At 38.3% G+C, this 19,325-nt stretch overlaps 2 protein-coding genes across 3 annotated transcripts in view; one reads left to right on the top strand and one right to left on the bottom strand.

Annotated features, from left to right (window-relative positions):
- Positions 1-11,939, bottom strand: part of MTREX (Mtr4 exosome RNA helicase) — a 43,454-nt gene extending 31,515 nt beyond the window's left edge. For both annotated transcript variants that reach the window (XR_008508944.1, XM_036402788.2), the window contains exons 1-13: positions 11,817-11,939; positions 10,987-11,121; positions 9,817-9,883; positions 8,030-8,092; positions 7,421-7,533; positions 6,459-6,633; positions 5,425-5,515; positions 4,963-5,087; positions 3,659-3,757; positions 2,778-2,880; positions 2,508-2,639; positions 1,242-1,321; positions 490-600 (exon numbers count right to left, since the gene is read on the bottom strand). Coding sequence is in view for 1 of the 2 variants with exons in the window: in XM_036402788.2 (XP_036258681.1) it covers positions 490-600; positions 1,242-1,321; positions 2,508-2,639; positions 2,778-2,880; positions 3,659-3,757; positions 4,963-5,087; positions 5,425-5,515; positions 6,459-6,633; positions 7,421-7,533; positions 8,030-8,092; positions 9,817-9,883; positions 10,987-11,121; positions 11,817-11,932 (1,410 nt within the window). In the remaining variant the exon portion in view is untranslated. The remainder of the gene's footprint in view (positions 1-489; positions 601-1,241; positions 1,322-2,507; positions 2,640-2,777; positions 2,881-3,658; positions 3,758-4,962; positions 5,088-5,424; positions 5,516-6,458; positions 6,634-7,420; positions 7,534-8,029; positions 8,093-9,816; positions 9,884-10,986; positions 11,122-11,816) is intronic.
- Positions 11,940-12,312: 373 nt separating this feature from the next.
- DHX29 (DExH-box helicase 29) overlaps positions 12,313-19,325 on the top strand; it is a 29,206-nt gene continuing 22,193 nt past the window's right edge. The window contains exons 1-8 of the mRNA XM_036403113.2: positions 12,313-12,484; positions 14,895-14,968; positions 15,752-15,865; positions 16,423-16,552; positions 16,922-17,064; positions 17,959-18,084; positions 18,529-18,655; positions 18,924-19,085. Of these exons, the coding sequence (XP_036259006.1) occupies positions 12,313-12,484; positions 14,895-14,968; positions 15,752-15,865; positions 16,423-16,552; positions 16,922-17,064; positions 17,959-18,084; positions 18,529-18,655; positions 18,924-19,085 (1,048 nt within the window). The remainder of the gene's footprint in view (positions 12,485-14,894; positions 14,969-15,751; positions 15,866-16,422; positions 16,553-16,921; positions 17,065-17,958; positions 18,085-18,528; positions 18,656-18,923; positions 19,086-19,325) is intronic.

The raw sequence follows: 19,325 nt of genomic DNA, 5'->3' as shown, positions 1-19,325 counted from the left end.
ACCATCTTTCTGCCTTTCCTTATTTCTCCTGGGAAAGCAAAAACCCTAAATAGATGGGTCCATGTGAAAAATACAGAAAGAAAACATAATGGAGTGCAAATTATATTAATCAATATTAGTAATTAATTTCAATATTCAAGTTTGCAAGAAGAAAACAGGAGTTAGCTATCCAAAAAAACCACCACAACTTTCACCTAAGGATACATTTTTCTGAGTATTTGTCCTTAGTACAACCAACAATCAGCTTGGTAAATATCCACAGTCATTTATAGGAGAAAGATATAACATAAAATAGTTGAAGAAAGTATTTAAGTTAGATACTGAAAGTTCAAATACTTGTAAATAAAAGCTGGAACACTTAAAACTACAGCTGCAATTGTGTAGATCTCTACTGTAATACTAGCATATACCCTGAGCTAAGACATACTTGGATTTTCAGGATTATCAGCCCCATATTCACAACAAACTACAGATGGACTAGAAAAATACCTTTATTAGGCCCTCTGAGAAAAGGATTTCAATGGTTTCTTTTAAGATAGGAAGCAAACCACCATGATGAATACCAATTCCTCGCTTCAGAAGGGGAAGCACATGTTCAACCTGGGAAGAAAGATACAAAAGACCAGCAAACAAATTTTAGCATTTGTTAGTAAAAGCTGTATGGAAAGCCTCAACACTGCCCTTAGCATTCATATAATTCACTATTCCCCAGTTTAAAATAAAATAACTATCCCTTCAATCTTGTAATATTCTGCTTAGAAGCTTGTATTTTTCCACTGTAAAGATGGGAAAACATCACTATGCATAGGCATTATACAGTAAATTGGAGATGCATCAATGCAATGCAACTTTTTGAAAGCCTCAGCAATCAGTAACAGGTAAGTGCATACAGCACTTCTACTTGAACTATTTCCAGACTTTTTCAACCCAGGTCTACCTCTTTACAAGCTCTCATGTTTATTTCAACATAATTGGAAAAAATGAAACAGGGGGTAGGAACTCCTCTGTTAATTCTGACATACATCATCTGCTGGAATTGCAAGTGGAAGGAATCCTTATCACCTCTTTCATAATGACAAAAAGCAATGCAGGAGCTACTAAAACCTGGGAAGATGAATTAGATTATCCAGTTTTATAACTTCTGTACCCCCTACACAACACCCACAAGTTTACAAGTTGCAGAAAACAGGACAGCAGCAATTCAACTCTATTTAAAAGAATTCTTTTCAAACTCCACTCACCTGAGGAAGCTTTTTGTCTTCATCTGAGAGACAATCAATTGCATTATTGAAGACTTCTTCAACCATTTTTTTTTCTTCATCTAAGAAGGCAATTTGTAAGTTGTTACAAAATACAGAAGGCTAATACCAGATGTAAATAAAGTGCTACCACATTCTAATATCTACATAAGTGTACAACAAAAATTGAATGGAATACTGTCAAGTCTACACAAAACCACCCACACTTGACCAGGCAATCAAGACTTCAGTAAGTCTAGAGGAGTCAGATGGTAACCAGAAGCAGAAGATCAGGAAAAAGAAAACTAGAACAAACCTTTCAGAACAGTTCAAACATCAGCCACTTCCAAGCTTGGGATTTATCAGTCTTATGTGCTCCCTATTTCTTAAACCTGCCCCATTCCTCTACTACCTACTAATCCCTGTCTGCATGGATATAGAAGCTCTTTCCTGTTAACTCTTAAAAAATTTACACCCTTACCACTAAGTAGTACGAATATCAAGAATATACACTCAAAGGTGTGCTTCTGAAGAAAGCATGAAAACACACCTCTGCATTTACACGTATCTTTAAATTTTCTGACAGAAACACCTACATTATTCTGCCACACCAAACCAAAATGTGCAAAGACTAGAGCAAATAAGCAGAACCTTGAACAGCTCACAAACATGAAACAGTACAATAAATTTACAAACAAATTCCTTGCTTTTGTTAAAACTCTAGATTTCCAAGAAGCACTGAGCTGAAACTTATTTGCAAAGCTTGGTCTTAGCCAAGATTAAAAAAATCATCTTTGTTTATATTCTGGTTTCTACTTTGAGAAGCAAGGGGAAGAAGGAAATAAAGAAAACTGGACTGCATTGTTGAGAAAGAACAGACTAGTGGTTTGTTATACAGTTGTTTGGACTTTGAGAGTATATTTTCTAATGAATGTAACATGAAAACTTTGGGAAATACTTTTTTATGATTGGTCTTCTCCCACTACAGACAGAATCTTCTAGGAATTCTAGTGTTATTATTACAATAAATGGCATACTGGAGCAAGAAATAGAGTTTACAATCAAATAACAGTTTGACACTGTGATGACCAATTACTCTGTGCACCAATACCTTCCTCCTGAATGCAGCTCAAGGCACCAGCATAATAAATGAAAAAAGTGGTATGTATTTTCCTCTTGGTTCTACACAAAACATTCAAGAGGAAAAGTAGTATTTCACATAAAACTGAATCTGTACTGTGAATAGAATGCAAATGGATTTATCTGTACCTGTATTGAAATCTAACTTTGTCATCTGAAGTGCATAGGCTTCACAGTCTTTCTTACTGAAGCTGAAAATAATCACAGGTTGGAAATTCCTTTCCATGATCATCTTCACAATCTTAAAAACATTTGAAGGACCTGCAGAAAGATTACATTAATTTAAATTAAATTTTACAACAAAAAGTATCTTATGGAGTAATTGAGACACAAGCACAATTTGCAGAGAATTTTGAAAAAATTCATACCAAAAATTACCTCAAATGGGTTCAAACTCACCTTTTGTTCCTCCTTTCCTTCCTTTCTGATCCCCTTTTGCTAAGTCTCCTGCATCTCTAAGCACTTGCATTGCTGTATTAAAATTATCTTCTCTGAAATCTCCCTAGACATAAAACACAAACTTTGTAAATAGTTACTTACACAGCCCACTTAAACATACTTAGTGCTTTGCACAGTCACTACCAATACCCCACATATACACAGGTAAGAGGACAAAAACAATGCATAAGGTATCAAAAGAGTTTACTAGTCCAGTGTCACAGCTCAGAATTGCACTGGTGTGCCTCTGAAGTTAGTGCTCATTGTTCTATCCACCACTCTACCCGCCGTGTCAGACCTGCTGAATGACATAGCACTAAAACTGACTTTTAGGAATGTCCACACAAAACTACACTGCCCAATGAAGGCATATTTTCAAATGTTGCACTACTGTTTGCAGCATTAGTAACTGCTGAGTGAGCTAATGATAAATCTTAACCAAGTTTTTAGTTCAAAAACACCTAAATAAATGAAAATATTTTGTCCCTCAACTAAAGTCAAATTTACATGCCACTATTTTCTTTTAAACGAGAAACAGTACAAGGAACTACTTTGCAGATTTACAGAAAGCAGTATGAATTATAGAAAACAAACAAGGATGTGGGCACTTAAGACATCACAGGGAAGTATTACTCAGCTGATTGCATGACATTAGATAATAAAACCAATTTCTTGTGTAAGACTCCAAAAATCTAAAAGCAATTCAGAGATCACCATTACTCACTTATACTTAATTTTAACAAAAACATCCTTTATACAACCTATCCAAATTTTGCAAGAGCTCAAGCTTTTCACTGTTAAGTGAAGAAAACAATCTTTCAGACAAACTGAGCATTCCTTACATTTTCATCAACAACCAGATGGAGTCCATCTCCTCCTGCTGGAAATATATAATGCTGCAGTGGAGTAGGTCGATAGTCAGTGTAAATCACATGGCAAGGCTATAAAGAAAGAATTCACATAAATATTTCATAATTACACTGTAATATCACATGCATGATGAAAAATTCAATATATTACTATTAAAATACAATCTCCTAAAAATCAGAAAGTAAGGCTTTCGGAAACTAAGATAACAAATTTTCTTTCTTGAATATGGATTTTGTACTAATGACATTGCTTAAGAGAATGAAAGTTCACAAATGTTTTAGAATACAAGTTGGCTACAAAAATTTCTCATGAAATGAGAATTTTTCTCATGAAAAAAAGACAGACAGTATTTCTTTCAGCATTACTAGGCAGACTTGAAATATTAACATCTTCTAAAATCAAAGGAAAACCTGTTAATGTGTATTTTGTAGAAAAAGCCTGAAGCATTATTGAAACACCTAAGAAAGGTTCACAGTAGACCGTCATGAGCATTTAAGGTATTGATGCATTAAGAAAACTTGTTTAGGGAAAAAAACCCCACTTCCTTTAAAACATTAAATATTACATAAATCTGCATCAAAAAACCCCACAATCTAATGGTCTGCAAAACAAACTCAAGGCTTTGTGCCAAACTTACAAAGACATTTTTATACTATACTCCCTTCATTACAAACAACATAAGAATCAATCTCCAGAATATTTTAAAAATTGGACCAATTTCTTGTTGATAAGAAATTCCCCAGTTCTAATTCACAAAGTCTTTGCTATAAATGCATGTCTTAGAAAAAAAAAGAATAGAATTTCAAACCTAAAGGTTACAGGACAGGATAGATTTCTTAAATAACACTTCTATCACTTGCTTGCAAGCATACATAGATTTTCCCATGAACTTAAGATCTGCTTTTGATTTCTACATGGCCTTTTACAGAGCTCCTCAGCCAAATTCACCTAATAACCTCTTGTCTATCAGCCCTCAGAAAATCACTGTATGTTCACCATGTTTCATAATTCAGAATGTTTGCTTAAAACAGGCAGGTACCTAAATAATTGTGGAAAATAAACATTAAGAAACAGTTTTAATGTTGCCATCCAGAAGCATCAGCCAGCACACCTGCAAAAGTAGGAATACAGCTAGAGAAGCCAGGAGTGATCTATACTATCACCTATAGGCAAGAAAATTACTAAAAAGATACTCAGAGGCCCAGTTACCAACCAACCACACAGTATTAAGCCACAAGACAAAAAGCACAAAGGTACAGCATATTGGAAATATTACCTGTTTGTGAAGATGGCATATCCATTCAGCAAACTGACGGGCATTTGGAATAGTTGCAGAAAGGAACACATAATGTACATTATCAGGAAGCAAAATAATAGTCTCTTCCCAAACCACACCACGTTCTGAAAATGGAAAAGCATATGGGAAATGTATGTGATCAAAGCAATTTCTCATTCCTGAAGCCAAAGAAGAGCAAGCATGCTTAAAAAGAAAATAATACAAAAAAATAAAACAAATCTTCTCTACACAAGTGGGGTATATCAAAGCCATTTCTGCTTTGGTGAAGAAAATACAAATTACAACATATAATTATGTCAATTCAGCCAGTATGAATTATTTATACAAAAAGATGACAAGTTTTACAAGGGAAAATTAGACTTAACTCTTCAAAAGAAAATTAAATTGTTCTCAGGGAAAAATTACAAAGATTTGAAAAGAAAAATAGTATATCTAGGATACCTGTATCTCTCATGTAGTGAATTTCATCAAAAATAACCCATGCAACTTCGCGCATAACCTCAGAACCTCTGTAAAGCATACTTCTCAAGATCTAGAAAAGGAAGTAAAAGTTGAGTCCCTCCATGTGAAATAACAACAGTCATGTTACATGGACATCAGTAAGAAACTGCCAGAATTTTTGGTTCACTTTTACATGGATATATGAAATCATATCTTGTAAAAAACATAAAAGTGTTTAAAGATAGGTTTTGAGATTGCTTTCCAAGTTCATTCCCATCTAACAATCTCACTACCTGACAAAAACTGGTTTCTCTGAAAGGAACATGAAAGAATGAGACAACATATTTCTCCAAGTTTTCACTGTCAGGTAATTGCTGCAGCTCTACAGATCTACTTCTGCCAAGACCTCTTTTTACTTCATCCTAACAGATAACCTCCCTGTGATTAAGGGAACATCTTTTGTCAGAAATCAAATCATTTAATCTTTTTAATATTTCCCTACCAAAGTCATGCCTGTTCCTTTGAGGTAAAGGTAAAGAGGAAAATTTCAACTCATGGCTGCATTTCTACAACAGAAATACAACAAAGCTCTGTAAACAATACTTTGTTAACAAAGGTGAAAAGCTACCCATTCCCAGAGTTCTAGCACTACTGTGAACAACTCAGCTATCCTTCAATGATTTTGCCCTCCTTATTTTGCCTTTCTAGAGCAAAATACTGACCACAGGATTTAGGAAATCAGACTTTCAGCATTTTACATCGACAGAATACTCAGTGTCTTGAGCACTCAGGAAATTAAATTCTGACTTTCTCCACATTAGAATCAGAAGTTCCCAACTTACAGTTCAAAAGCATAAATTCACAGAGATTTACCTAACTTTTTAAATAATCAAAAGTTAAAACATTCAAATGAGTCATAATGAACTTTTGAACATTTTCAACCTTAATTAGGCCATTTAAGTCTTTTAAAATTAGACCTCCCCAATCAAAAAGGGTAGAAGAAAACACTGATCAAGAACTCATGCCTGTCTTACCTCAGTTGTCATTACCAAACAAGAAGCTGTAGGATTAATGGTGACATCCCCAGTCATCAAACCAACATCCTGAAATTCTTCATACATCTCACGGTACTTCTGATTACTCAAAGCTTTAATTGGACTTGTAAATATCACACGCTGCTTTTCCCTCAAAGCCAGGGCAATTGCATATCTGTATTCAAACAATATCCATATTAACTGCTGCAATATCCATACTAACAGCTGTCAGGAAGACAGAGCGTATTACTTTGCTTTAGAACAAAATAAATTGTGCAATTCAGAACACCAAGAGAATGATACACAGTATTTGAATCCATGCTCTAATACATTTAGCACTTCCTATCCAGATTATTAAATTCAGTGCAACTACATATGCACCTCTGCAGAGTGAAAGCTCTTTAAAGACCAAGTCAGCTGATTTTTATGGAAACAAGAGTACATGTAGTTGTAACTGTGTCACAACAAAACAATTATTATTTGAACCCATGCTCTAATATATGTCCATGTACATTTCACTTCTTATTTCAGGTCTGAATCAAATCCTGACAGAGAAGTTGCTGACTAAATCAAACCATTGCTTCTAACAAAGCAAAAAAAAAAAAAAAAAAAAAAAGACAGAAGAAAGTCCTGACTTCTTCTAGCCAGGAGGTAGAAAACAAAGGTATTTTTTCAAGATTTACAGAAATCTGTATTGAAGAAACTCCCATTTCAATCTATACAGTAACAGCTTGACAGTTTAAAAATAAAAGCTAAACTTAAACACAAATTAAGCCTTTCACTACTCACTAAATGATGGAAGATGTAATTTTGATATTCAAGAGTAGACAATTCAATTCTAACACTGGTGGACTAAATACTGTATCAAGAAATTGCAACACAACAGCTACTGAAGGTTCAAGAAAGTGACAGAAAGGACATCACACTGTTCTTTCATTAGAGCTTGTTAGAAAAGTACTTACTCAGCACAAACAGTTTTACCAGCTGATGTGTGAGCTGACACCAACACAGACTGGTTATTATCTACACAAAGAATAGCTTCTCTCTGGAAGGCATCAAGAATAAATGGATATTCCTAGAAGAAAAAAGCAAAAACATTACGGAAATTTAAGACAGACCTACATCTAACTACTTTTCTGACTGACCTAGTGTGCAAATTAGAGTCAGAAATTAAATCCTGCAGACACTTGTAATTACTGCTGATCTTAACCCACTATTATGCAATGACTTTGTATTTAAGTATTTTTATATCATACCTAAGATCTTTGCTTATGTCTGTTGTCATAGCAAATGAAAATCTTGCCCTGATGACTGAATTTTCACTCACTTATCAGCTTAGGAATGGAACTAGAATGCTGCCCCTGCCTGAAGTTACAGAAAGAATATCATAACAGCCTATCCAACTCATTCAACCACATAATTTTTTTTACCAAATTTTAAATAGAGAAACATCATTTATGACAGATCATCTTTTACAGATCTTACTGACAAAGTGCATAATTTTTCCCTCTACTCTCACTTACTATGTAAAGCATGTACAAAAAGAAAAATAAATGGAATCTGCCACATACTTTTGCAGCTTTTCCAGTTCTTGGCTTCAGACCTGTGAATTCTTCATTTGCTGGAAGCGCAACCTATTAAAGATATTTAAAATAAAAACAGTTGCAGATCTCTGTGTCCACAGTAGTGACATTTCTGGCAATGTGAAGTGTATGAAAACCAATTTGAATTTCTGTTATCCTGTTTCTACAAGCTCATGTGTCAAGGGATTATTCCTTCCTCTCAAGAACTTTTCAATCAATCTTTATATTCTCCTACCTAAGCAGCGCTGCTTCTCTCACTTCTCTGATAGCCCTACTGTCTTGTCAGAGACATTTCTGCTTCACCTGCCTTGAAACAGTAGCTTTTCAGCCAAGTCACAATCATGTGTTCTGGCCAGTGGATATTCGAAGCAATTACTGAGCTCACACTGATAATATTCCCTTTCCAAATACACTGTATTTATGCTGGTAACATTCGCATTCCTGGCCAATATCTAGGATTTATTCACTTTAAATACGTAAGCTCTCTTCAGTCACTAAGTGATGGCAAACCTTTAACAGACATCTCAAAGTAACAAAAATTTTACACACACTAGCTTTAGAACCCTGATCAGCAACTGTATATACAGTTCCCTCATTATGTAAGTCTGATGATATAGAGCCCTTGAATGTGACCCTAATTAACTTGAGCTAGCTCAGGAAAACAGCACAGAATATAAAAAGACTGTAACAGTACAAGGAAGTTAAAATTTACATATTTGATTTTCACACAAACTCTTTCTGATAGTCATATATGGATGCAGGATGCTTCAAGAAAACATGAATTTAAGAAAGCATTAATAGTTTGTATTTTTCATATTTGAATTTGTATTTATGCCCATCAACACAATTTGAAAATGGATAGCTTTTATTACTTTGCACATAAAAAAATATAATTTTCCATTTCTACCAAAATGTATTTTTCAACAGTAATCAGCTTTAGAAGAAAGTCTTTCATACTTGAACCAGAATAGAAGAATACTTCAATGCACTGATCACACTACAAAGAGAAAAACAAGTTGTACCAACTAGTTGGTTTTTCTTCTCAAATGCTCTTGGTACCTTACAAATACAGAAACCTATCAATATTACCATCAGTTCTTTCACAATCACTCATTGTATTGTAAGTATGATTGAAACTCCTTAGTAGGTAAGATACCCTACTAATTTTTTAAGTGCATTTTGTGCATGCTCAGTGTCAGATATAGACTTCAAACTCCTCACAGACTTAAATACTGTATGAAATACTGTATCTGCTGGAGTGCAGGAAAGCTCTGCAGAGGGATCGGGACAGACTGGATCAATGAGCAAAGACCAATGGTGTGAAATTCAGCAAGGTCAAGTCCCAGGTCCTGCCCTTGGGCTACAACAGCTCTGTAGCACTGAGGCATCCTCAGGTGTGGGGAAGTTTTTCCTCTGAGGTAACAAGCAGAAGGAAAATATGAAATGACCTTAAACTGTGAGCAAGAAAGACTGGACATTAGAAAAGAGTTGTCAAGCACTGGACTAGGCTGTCCAGGAAAGTGGTTATCATCACTAAAGCCCTTAAGAGATGTGTAAATGTGGCCCTTGGGGACAAGGTTTAGGGGAGGGCCTGGCAGTGCTGGGTTAATGGTTGGATTAAATGATCTCAAAGGCCTTTTCTAACCTAAAAAAATTCTGTGATTCTGTGACATAATAACTGCAAGAAGAATAAAGAATACTATTATACTGGCAATGATACACACAATTAGGTATAACAAGTCTGTATTTTTCACGTGCTTTTTCACTGTACTCACCTCATGTGTACAACCTTCAACAGTTTCCACAGACTGCACCTTTACCTGAGGCATCAGATCTGTCAGACTAAAAAGATATGAGTTAGGATTGCCAAAAAGTATTAAAAAATACTGTTTTTTTATAAAAGTGAGCATGTTGAATTTCACGTCTGCTTTAACTGCAACACAAAAAAAAGGCTGTGCAGTCTTGGCATGGACAGGCTGCAGAGGTCACTACCAGGACTATTACCTCAAAGATAAAATTTTGCTACCATATAAATCTACTTTAGCTATTGACTCAAAAATCCCACCACAAAACAGCACCTGAGTCACATTTACTGACATAAAATTTTATGTTTAAATGAGGAGTTTTTTCAAGATATAATGAATCAAAATTCAAGACCTGTACTCATGCTACTAGTCAACATGGAGTAAGAGCAGCTTAAATCAGCCCAAGAACCTGCCTGAGGAAAAGGCCCCTCTTTTATTTACCAGTTCCTTCTCTTGTGGCAGAGAAGGGACTGGAGTCCCTTTCCATGAAACTGTTTGTTTCTGATGTATACATTCTAGTGATACCACAAACACAGAAAATTACATAATATATTGGCTCTGGTTCTGTTTTGCTTCTATTCACTTACTCCTTACAGTGTTTTGAGAAGTCTTCTCATGAACTTCTCACAGAAATATGACACTGAACTTTACAAAAGTTATATGAAAGACCAAATGATAATGCAGTTATCACCTTTCATGCCTCAAAAGTCTTGTCTGTCTAATTGCCAATTTATTTTTCCTGTATTCCAAGCCAACTCTGTCTTTCAACCTCATGGTAACACAGCAAGCCTGCCTCTTCCCATGTGCTTCCAGCTCATGTCCTGCTCTGTGTGAAATCAACACAATGCCTTTGACCACGAGACACCAACTCAAATGAGTAACTACAAAGTCATGAATGTTTCCTACTGCAAAGGCCTACAGGTGTGCAGTATAATTTTAAATATACCCAGCTTTCATCACTGCTGAGGCTGCACTGGCAGCACTTTCTCACTTAAACAGATAATGGAAAACCAAACTTGCGCAAATTCATCTTTACAGGAAAACACTGCAAAACTCCTTCATATCAGCTGTTCCCAACTGGCATATGGCTAGTCAAGGCAGCTTGCTAGGACTACCTTACACATTAAGCTGAGCACTTACTTAACATCGTCTGATAAAACATCTTCCAATTTCGGTTTTTTCCCCAAAATAACATTTTCATTACTATCAATCTCAGCTTCCCTTTTTGGCTTGACTATTGCTGCTGGCACTGAAGGTTTTTCTTCCAATCTTTTCCTGCAACATAAACACAGAAGAAATTTAAAATTTGCCTCCTTCATTTTTGTATTGTCAAAGAAAAAAACCTCTTAAGGGCAACTGTGATCCCACTGCACCTCCGGAACAACCCAGGTAACCCGACCCACAAAAACAGCTGTGGGATTTCAAACCAGTTGCCAGGTAAGCTGGCCACCAGGTCCCCACACTCCCCAGTAGGCCAAAGAGCCAGAGCTAGCTACAGCTTTAGAGCCAGGGATCCTGGGAAAATGGGTCACAGAATTACAGAATGGGTCAGGTTGGAAGCGACCACAGCGGCTCATCTGGACCAACCTCCCTGCTCAAACACGACCGTCCTAGAGCACATTGCACAGGAACGGAGCCAAATGGGACTTAAATACGCCCAGTAAGAAAGATGCTACAAACTGTGAGCAATCTGTTCCAGTACACAGTCACCCATGCACTTAAGAAGTTCTTCCTCACGTTCAGGTAAAACTTCCTGCGCATCAGTTTCGGCCTGATACTTCTTGTCCAATTGCTCGGCACAACCACGAAGAGCATGGTTGCATCCCCCTAGTACCCTCCCTTCAGACACTGACACACGTTCCGAAGTCCCGAGGGGTTCAGCAGCTCAAACACGCTGGAAGACGCCGAGACCAGCATTACAGCCCTCACCCCGCCGCCACAGCTGCCCCAGCCCGGCTCTGCGCCCTTACCCCGACCTCCTAGCACCCTCGGCGGGGCCCGTTTTTCTCTTCTTGGCGCCAGAAGCAGCGGCGGCCGAGTCCTCCTCGAACACGCTGAAGAGCTCATCCCCAAAGGCCTCCGCCATCTTACCCGCCGCGCTCCCACAATGCCCCGCGCAGGGCCGCGCACTTAGAGCGACAAGGGCGCTTCCGATCCCGCCCCCCCGAGGGGTGACGGGAGCTCCCGCCGGCCTTGGCACCAGTAGCCGCCCGCACGGCCCGTGCTCGATGGCGGTCTCGATTTCTGCCCGAGTCTGGGTCCCGGTCCCGATGCCGAACCCTTCCGCAGCTCCCCCTTAGCGCACACGTGGCCCTTCCACCCTGGAAGGTGATCTGCGAAAAGCCGACGCAGGCCGCGCGGCCCGCGCGCGTGCGCCGGGGGCGCTGGCCAATGGGAGACGGCGGCGGCGCGCCAAGCGCCGTACCCGGATGTGCGCGTGCGCAGTGTTTGGGGGGGGGGGGTGCTATGGGCGGCCGCAACAAGAAGCAGCGCGCAGGCAGCGCGGCTCATGCGGCCGCCGCCGCCACCGCCCGTGCCCGCGCCGCGCAGGCCGGGGTGGCCGCGGCCGCGGAGCCCGGCAGCCGGACCGCCCCGCCGCGACCAGCACCCGCCTCCAAGGAACCGCGTGTCAAACAAGGTACCGCTGCCCGCGGAGCCCCGGGAGCGGCCGTGCCCCGCTGTGCTGTGCTGGAGGGGGACTGTGCGCCCTGGGGGTGCGGCTGCCGCGGACCGTGGCTGTACCAGGAGAGGCCGGCCATTGGGGCTGGTGTTTCCCAGCGTCGGGAGAGGCAGCTGGAATTGGTCCGCTCCTGATGTGGTTGGGCCTGGCTACAGCCTGCCTTGTCTGTCTAGCTGGTCAAAGGAGGGGACTCTTCCCCGTCTACTCGGCCCTGATGAGGCCACGTTTGGTGTCTGTGTCCAGTTGTGGGCTCCTCCCACAAGAAAGACGATGAGCAAATGCGGGGGGTCCAGTGGAGGATCACAAAGGTGATGCGGCTCCTCATGAGGAGAGACTGAGGGAGCTGGGCCAGTGCAGAGAAGACTGAGAGGGGCCCACATAAATGTATATAATTATTTCAAAGATACGTGGCAAAAGGATGATGCCAGACTCTTTTCAGTGGTGCCCGGAATGAACAGCAGTAGGCACAACTGTAACACGACAAGTTTCACCTCAACAAGAGGAAGAGCTCCGGTATACTGAGGGTGGCAGGGCACTGGAACAGGCTGCCAGGGAGGTCACAGAGTCTCCCTCTCTGGAGACATGCAGAACTCGCCTGGATTCATTCCTGTGTCCCCTGTTCTAGGTGACCCTGCCGTATGGGGTTGGATGGTCTCTAGAGGTAGAGGTCCATTCCAACTGCAGCTATTCTGTGATTCTGCTCTCAGGGGTGTCCCTGAGCAGATAAGTCTTGGTGGGATCAATGTGTTGAGTTTAATTACAGAAAGTCTTATTATTAAATTATCAGCAGTTCCTGTGAGGGAAGTGTTTGGACAGCACTTTCTTAGAGATTCTGATGTATTTATTTTGTATATTACCAAAATCAATGTATTGTGGATTGGGGATTATTTTGGGTGTTTTTTTCTGTCTTGAAAGACCTGTTACAGGGCCGGAGGCACTTCTGTGGTGTTAGATAAGATGATGGATGGCTGTTCTGAGTGCAGTTTGAAAAACTATTATTCTGAAGCACTGCGGGATGCCTATTTTTAATAAGCCAGATTTGCCAGAAGTAGCTCAGATACCATATAACATTAGAACAGCTTTTGCTGCTGACATGGGTGAATCATGAAATAGCCAGGGCATCTGAGTTTCCCACTAGATAAGAAGTCTTGTAATCTGGTAATATAAGCCTCCTGAACCTATTCATGCATTCTGCTTTTACAAATGCGGGCTCTGTGCATTTCTTGTGTCCTCCATTCCTCCAATAATCATGGTGCTCAGTTCTCTTCAGAAAATAACCTGCTTTTCTCTCAGGTTGTATACTGTGGTGAAAAATGAGTCAGTGTAAGTGAAAGCTAATTTGGTATATTTTAAAGAGCTCACTGGTAAGTGCCAGTGAGTAGATCCTGAGTGCTGACAGCTGTTTGTATCCCCTGATCAGAGGGGACCGTACTTTTTTTGAAGCGCAGTTACCAAAACCTGGTGTGATCTCAAAGCAGGCCCTTCCAGAGCTGTTCTGCAGGCAGGCCAGCACGGATGAGCTGCCCAGCCCACCTGTTGGGAGGTAGCTGTGCCTCCTGGAGCAGCATGCAGCTGCCCAGGGTGGTGGAAGCTGTGGCCTTGCTCAGTTTCCTTCTGCCTGTGCAGTACCAGACACAGTACACATGCTCTGAAAGTTCTGGAATTCTACAGCAAGCTGTGTGTTGTCATTCTAAAGACAATAAATAGTTTTGTGAATTAGAGTTTGTTTTTTTTAGTACCTGTTAAATGAAAAGTATTTAGCAATGACCAGAGCAGACCAAAGGCCTCTGTAAGCCAGTGCTCTCTCCTAGCTAAGGAACAAAAGCTGATTGTTCTTATGTATGTAAGAACAAATCAGACATGTAGGGGTCTCCCTGAAGCATATGTAATTCTTTTTTCAATGCTCTCCCCTGTCAGTTGATTTCTTCACTGCAAAGCTGTTCTCTCTGCCCTTGGACCTCAGTAAATATCTACTGTCCATGGCTTTAGTGGCAAAAGGTTCTGTTACATAGCTATGCACTTTGTAATGAAAAATCCTCGACAGCCTTGCTTGTTTTGAAACTGCCATTACTTTGTTTTAAAATTACCATTTACTTCCCTATTTGGCAATCCTTTTTCAGTGTTCAGAGAGTGAGCAGTCAATCCAATTTCCTCACATTATACCCTTTTAATTTTATATTTTGCCATAGCCCTCTTCACTCTTCCTTGTCCAAGGCCTTTCTTGATTATTTTTGTTAAGAACCTGCAAGTTTCTGGCAAGTTAGTGTAATAGTTTGTACTAACCTGTGTTATGTTAGGGCTGCTTTAGCTATGTTAAACAATTTTCTCTGTGGGTGTTGTGTAATTGATGGTTATTTGCAATTTGCAGGTCCAAAAACTTACAGTTTTGGTTCAACAACAGATTCCAATGCTGCTGCAAATCTAGATAAATCTGTTCTTAAGGCGAGTATCTTCTTTACATAAAACAACTTTGATTTTCATAGTACTGCTTTAGCTGAGTAAATATTTCTTCAGATCTTTTTCAGTATTAGGTTGTGCATATAAACTGCATTAATATATGAGACAATTGACCATTGAGAGTTTGATTTTGTTTAGGGTTTTGAGTGTCCTTTAAATAATAGTAGGATGATGTCTTTTTTTTTTTAAATAACAAATAATACTTTGCATGCAAGACTATTTTAGGAGTTAGGTCTTGGCTTCTGCTGTACATATGGACCTTTCTTCCTGTCAGAGAAAGGATATAGATTTTATGTAACAAACTTAGTAGCAACGACAGATAGATTCATGTTTTAGAAAAGTTTCAAATATTAGAATTATTATACTAAATTTGTTTCTAAAGGTGTTTTGAAAGGAGGATATCACAGATTGCATCTTGATATTCAAATTACTTTATGTAAGCAGAGGAGAAAGGCCTTGGGTTTTTTTGGTAATATTTTATTTTACTTACAGTATTTCCCTTAACATAATAAATTTCCTTTAAAAGGTAAATTTGCTTTCTTGGTAATAAGGAATGAACTCTTCTATTTCAAGTGAAAGAGTATAGCTTGCAGAAGAAAAAGTGTCCTTTTCTTAAGAGATGTTTAGGCTACTTACAGAAAGCTTGAAATACTTGATTTTGAATGGCAGAGGGATTTCTGCATTGTTACGTCCTTAGTCATGAAGTGCATTGACATGTCATAAAAACTTCCAGAGTTTAGCTTTAATCAGCTAATTTTTTCTTTGCAGGTAATGATAAATGGTAATTTGGAGAAAAGGATTATTGATGTGATTAATAACCATAAAAACCAAAATGAGGATAAAGGAATGATTTCCAAAAGACTAACTGCAAAGAAGCTACAGGTACAGTTCAAAATCTTGTTTTTCATTATTCATTTAGAATAGTTTCTTTTGTAATTTTTATCAAGTGTTATATTCCACTTGTGTGTATTACATAATTGTATTGTGTGTGGCACAAGCCAGTACAGCATGCTTTTCAGTAGTTATATTAGTGATTAGTCACTGAAATCAAGGAGTATGCTTATTAAGAAAGGCATATCTTTATGGATTCAGGAACTAAAATCAAGCGCTTTCAGACAAGATAGAGGAATAATAATAATCTGAATGTTTTAGGTTTCCTATATTTTTTACTCTCTATATCTGGAAAATTGGAGGTATGTCTCTATTTAGCTAGGAAACACATTGTGGAGAGAGAGGCAGGAATATAGATTTATTGATACTTATGCGTGCATATTTAAAAACAAAATATAAATTCTGCAAAACAGAATTTTCTGTTACATTAATGCACGGTGTTTAGTTGCCTTTAATGCTGGCTTTTCGATATGTGGGAAATAGAACTTTGGAAGCCTATATTAGATTGCTAGATTAAATCCTAATCTTTTTAGCTCTTTTATTTATAGGACGTATACATGGCTTTACAAAGATTCTCTTTCAAGACTGAGCACATTGAAGAAGCAATGAAAAATACGCTTTTATATGGGGGTGATCTCCACTCTGCACTTGATTGGCTTTGTTTAAACCTTCCCAATGGTGAGTATGGTTACAGAAAATAGTTTTTGACAGAAGAGAAATAGGACCTGCTAAGCAGTAGCATTATTACCTCACAATAGTAATTAAATACAATGTTCCTCTAAGACTAGTAGTTGCAACAGTGTTCCTCTCCTGCATGCACAGCTGACTGGTTCTGTATTCTAGTTCATGAAGTCTTGGGATCTTCCCGTTCCTACATTTGGAGTTCTGTGAATGTCCAATGAGCAAATATACTATTTTATATAAATGCTAAAGCCTAACTTTTATTTGAGTTTGTGTTCTTCTAGTTGGTTCCCAACAGAGTTTAAGGTATTTTTCTGTAATTATTATTATTTCCTGTGACATGTTTTTTCTCTTTTTATTTTGAAGATGCCTTGCCTGAAGGTTTTAGCCAGCAATTTGAAGAACAGCAGCAGAAACCTAGAGCAAAATTTTGTTCTGATGTGTCAAAGTGTGGAATGCCACCTCACTTAGAAGATAACAAAAAGAAAGAAAATGGTCCTGGAACTAAGGTAATCTGAGAATCTAATCAGTAGTTACTTGGGTCTTGGGGGAAGAGACAATAAAACTTTCTAAAATACAGGAGTTGCATTGATTTCCAGCACTTATGTGGAAAGCTTATGAAAATGTTGTGTGATTAATAATTGTCATCTGCATTTTAATTTTAGTGGAATGGTAATTTAAAGGTATTTTTCCTATGGAGTCTAGAAGGTTCTTCAGAGCTCATTTTTGTGGTAAAGCACAGGGAATCTCATGATATAAGATTAGGTATCAGGAAGAAATTCTTTTCTGTGAGGATGATGAGACACTGGAACAGGTTGCTCTGAGAAGCTGCTGATGCCCCATCCCTGGCAGTGTTCAAGGCCAGGTTGGATGGGGCTCTGAGCAACCTGGCCTAGTAAAAGGTCTCCCAGCCTATAGCAGGGGGCTTGGAACTTGATGTCTCTAAGGCTCCTGCCAGCACAAGCCATTCTATAATTCTATAGCTTAATTTCTTAATTTTATCCTATAATGAGTTTATTCTGTTGATGTATATGTGGCACTCTCTATGATTTATGAGGGTTTAAGTTTGCCTGTGTACTGTCAGTGTTTTGATTTCAAATTATTTCATTCCTTATAGTAATTATAGTTATTCTAGTGTTAAGATCTATTTGGCTGTATAGTGGGATATTCACCCTGGTTGGGAAAGCTGTCTTTCACGTCATATATATATATGTATATATATATATGGATATATATATATGGATATATGTATATACATGTGTGTATATATATATGTGTGTGTGTGTATATATATATATATATATTACATATAAAACCTTTATAGTAGTTCCTAGGTACTGGCAGAAGAAAGGATTGCTTTCACATACATTATCATTACTTTTAATTTATATTGCTCTTCTTAGGAAACAAATGTGAGGAAAGAGAAAGAATTGACTATGAAAGAATGGATTTTGCAATACGCTGAGCAACAGAGTGATGAAGAGAAGGATGAGTCTGTGAAAGAGACAGATGAAGAAAAATTTGACCCAGTAAGACAGAATAATGCTTTAGGGGAGTCTTTCTAAAAACTGATATGTCTGGTACATCCGCACATAGTGGATCTGTTTGTTACAAATTTGTGTGTTATAAATTGGGGATTGAAAACTTTTTTTAAGTTACCAGTTTTGTATCACAGTACTGAAGGAAAACCTGTTGAAGCTTCTTCTTTTCTAAGTTGTTTTTCCTTTCCCTTATTATTTGTACTGCATTGAAAATGTTGAATGTCCTATGTGGGAAAGAAAAATTTAAAATACATTTCCATGAGATTGAGTGAGTTACTATCAAATTCTGGGAGACTTTGACTGTTAGTTAAATAAAAACTCATTGCATAAGCTTGGTATAAAGGGTAAAAAACCTGCACTGTATCATGAAGGCCATTGAAAGTGACAAGCATACCATACTCGACTTGTAATTAATAATTCTGTTTGAAATAGAATGAGAGATATATACATCTGTCTGCCAAGCTTTCAGAAGCAAAAGAACAAGCAAGCATCTCCAAGCAAGACAAAGACAAGCAAGGCCAGAAGGCAGCACAAGAAAAAATAAGAAGAATTCAGCAAGGTAGAGCTATGCAAGTTACCTGTGCTTTATTTTCTGATCTGCATGTTTGTTAAGCAATTAAATCTTGGAGTCAGGTTGAATTGAAGATAATTTCGTTATCTTTTATGCCACTTTGTGAAATGAAGGCTTTTCTGAATCTGTTCTTTCTCGGTCAAATTCTAAAAAGTCAGTAAAATTTCACTAGTCCTGGTTTTGTGTATGCAGTATGAATTATTACAGTTGGTTCTTAAGCAGTTCATGGGTATAAGTTATATTCTCTCTCTGACAGAAATGGCAGCACTTGAGGACCATCCAGTATTTAATCCAGCTATAAAGATTTCAAACCAACAGCAAAATGAAAAGAAAAAAACTCCCTCATCTCAACCTCAAGAAACCACTTTGAACTTGAGTTTGCTTGAAAAACCTGATGGTGCTGCAAAGGAAGACAAAGGTGGGTTGGAAGTCATTCAGTACAAGCTTGAATCATACCACAAATTTCCAGAATTAGTTCTTGTTTTGCTAGGGTTGTAGTACTGAGTGAACAAGCTCCGATTGTGGGAAAGGATGGTGGACTATTACAGAACCAATTAGCTTGGAAAAGACCTCTGAGATTGAGTCCAGCCTGTGACCAAAAACTACCATGTCTACTAGACCATGGCACTGGGTGCAAAGTTCAGTTGTTCGTTAAATG

This window comes from Molothrus ater, chromosome Z, assembly GCF_012460135.2.
Source record: "Molothrus ater isolate BHLD 08-10-18 breed brown headed cowbird chromosome Z, BPBGC_Mater_1.1, whole genome shotgun sequence".
Taxonomy (NCBI): domain Eukaryota; kingdom Metazoa; phylum Chordata; class Aves; order Passeriformes; family Icteridae; genus Molothrus; species Molothrus ater.
This window is presented reverse-complemented; position numbering and strand designations above follow the sequence as displayed.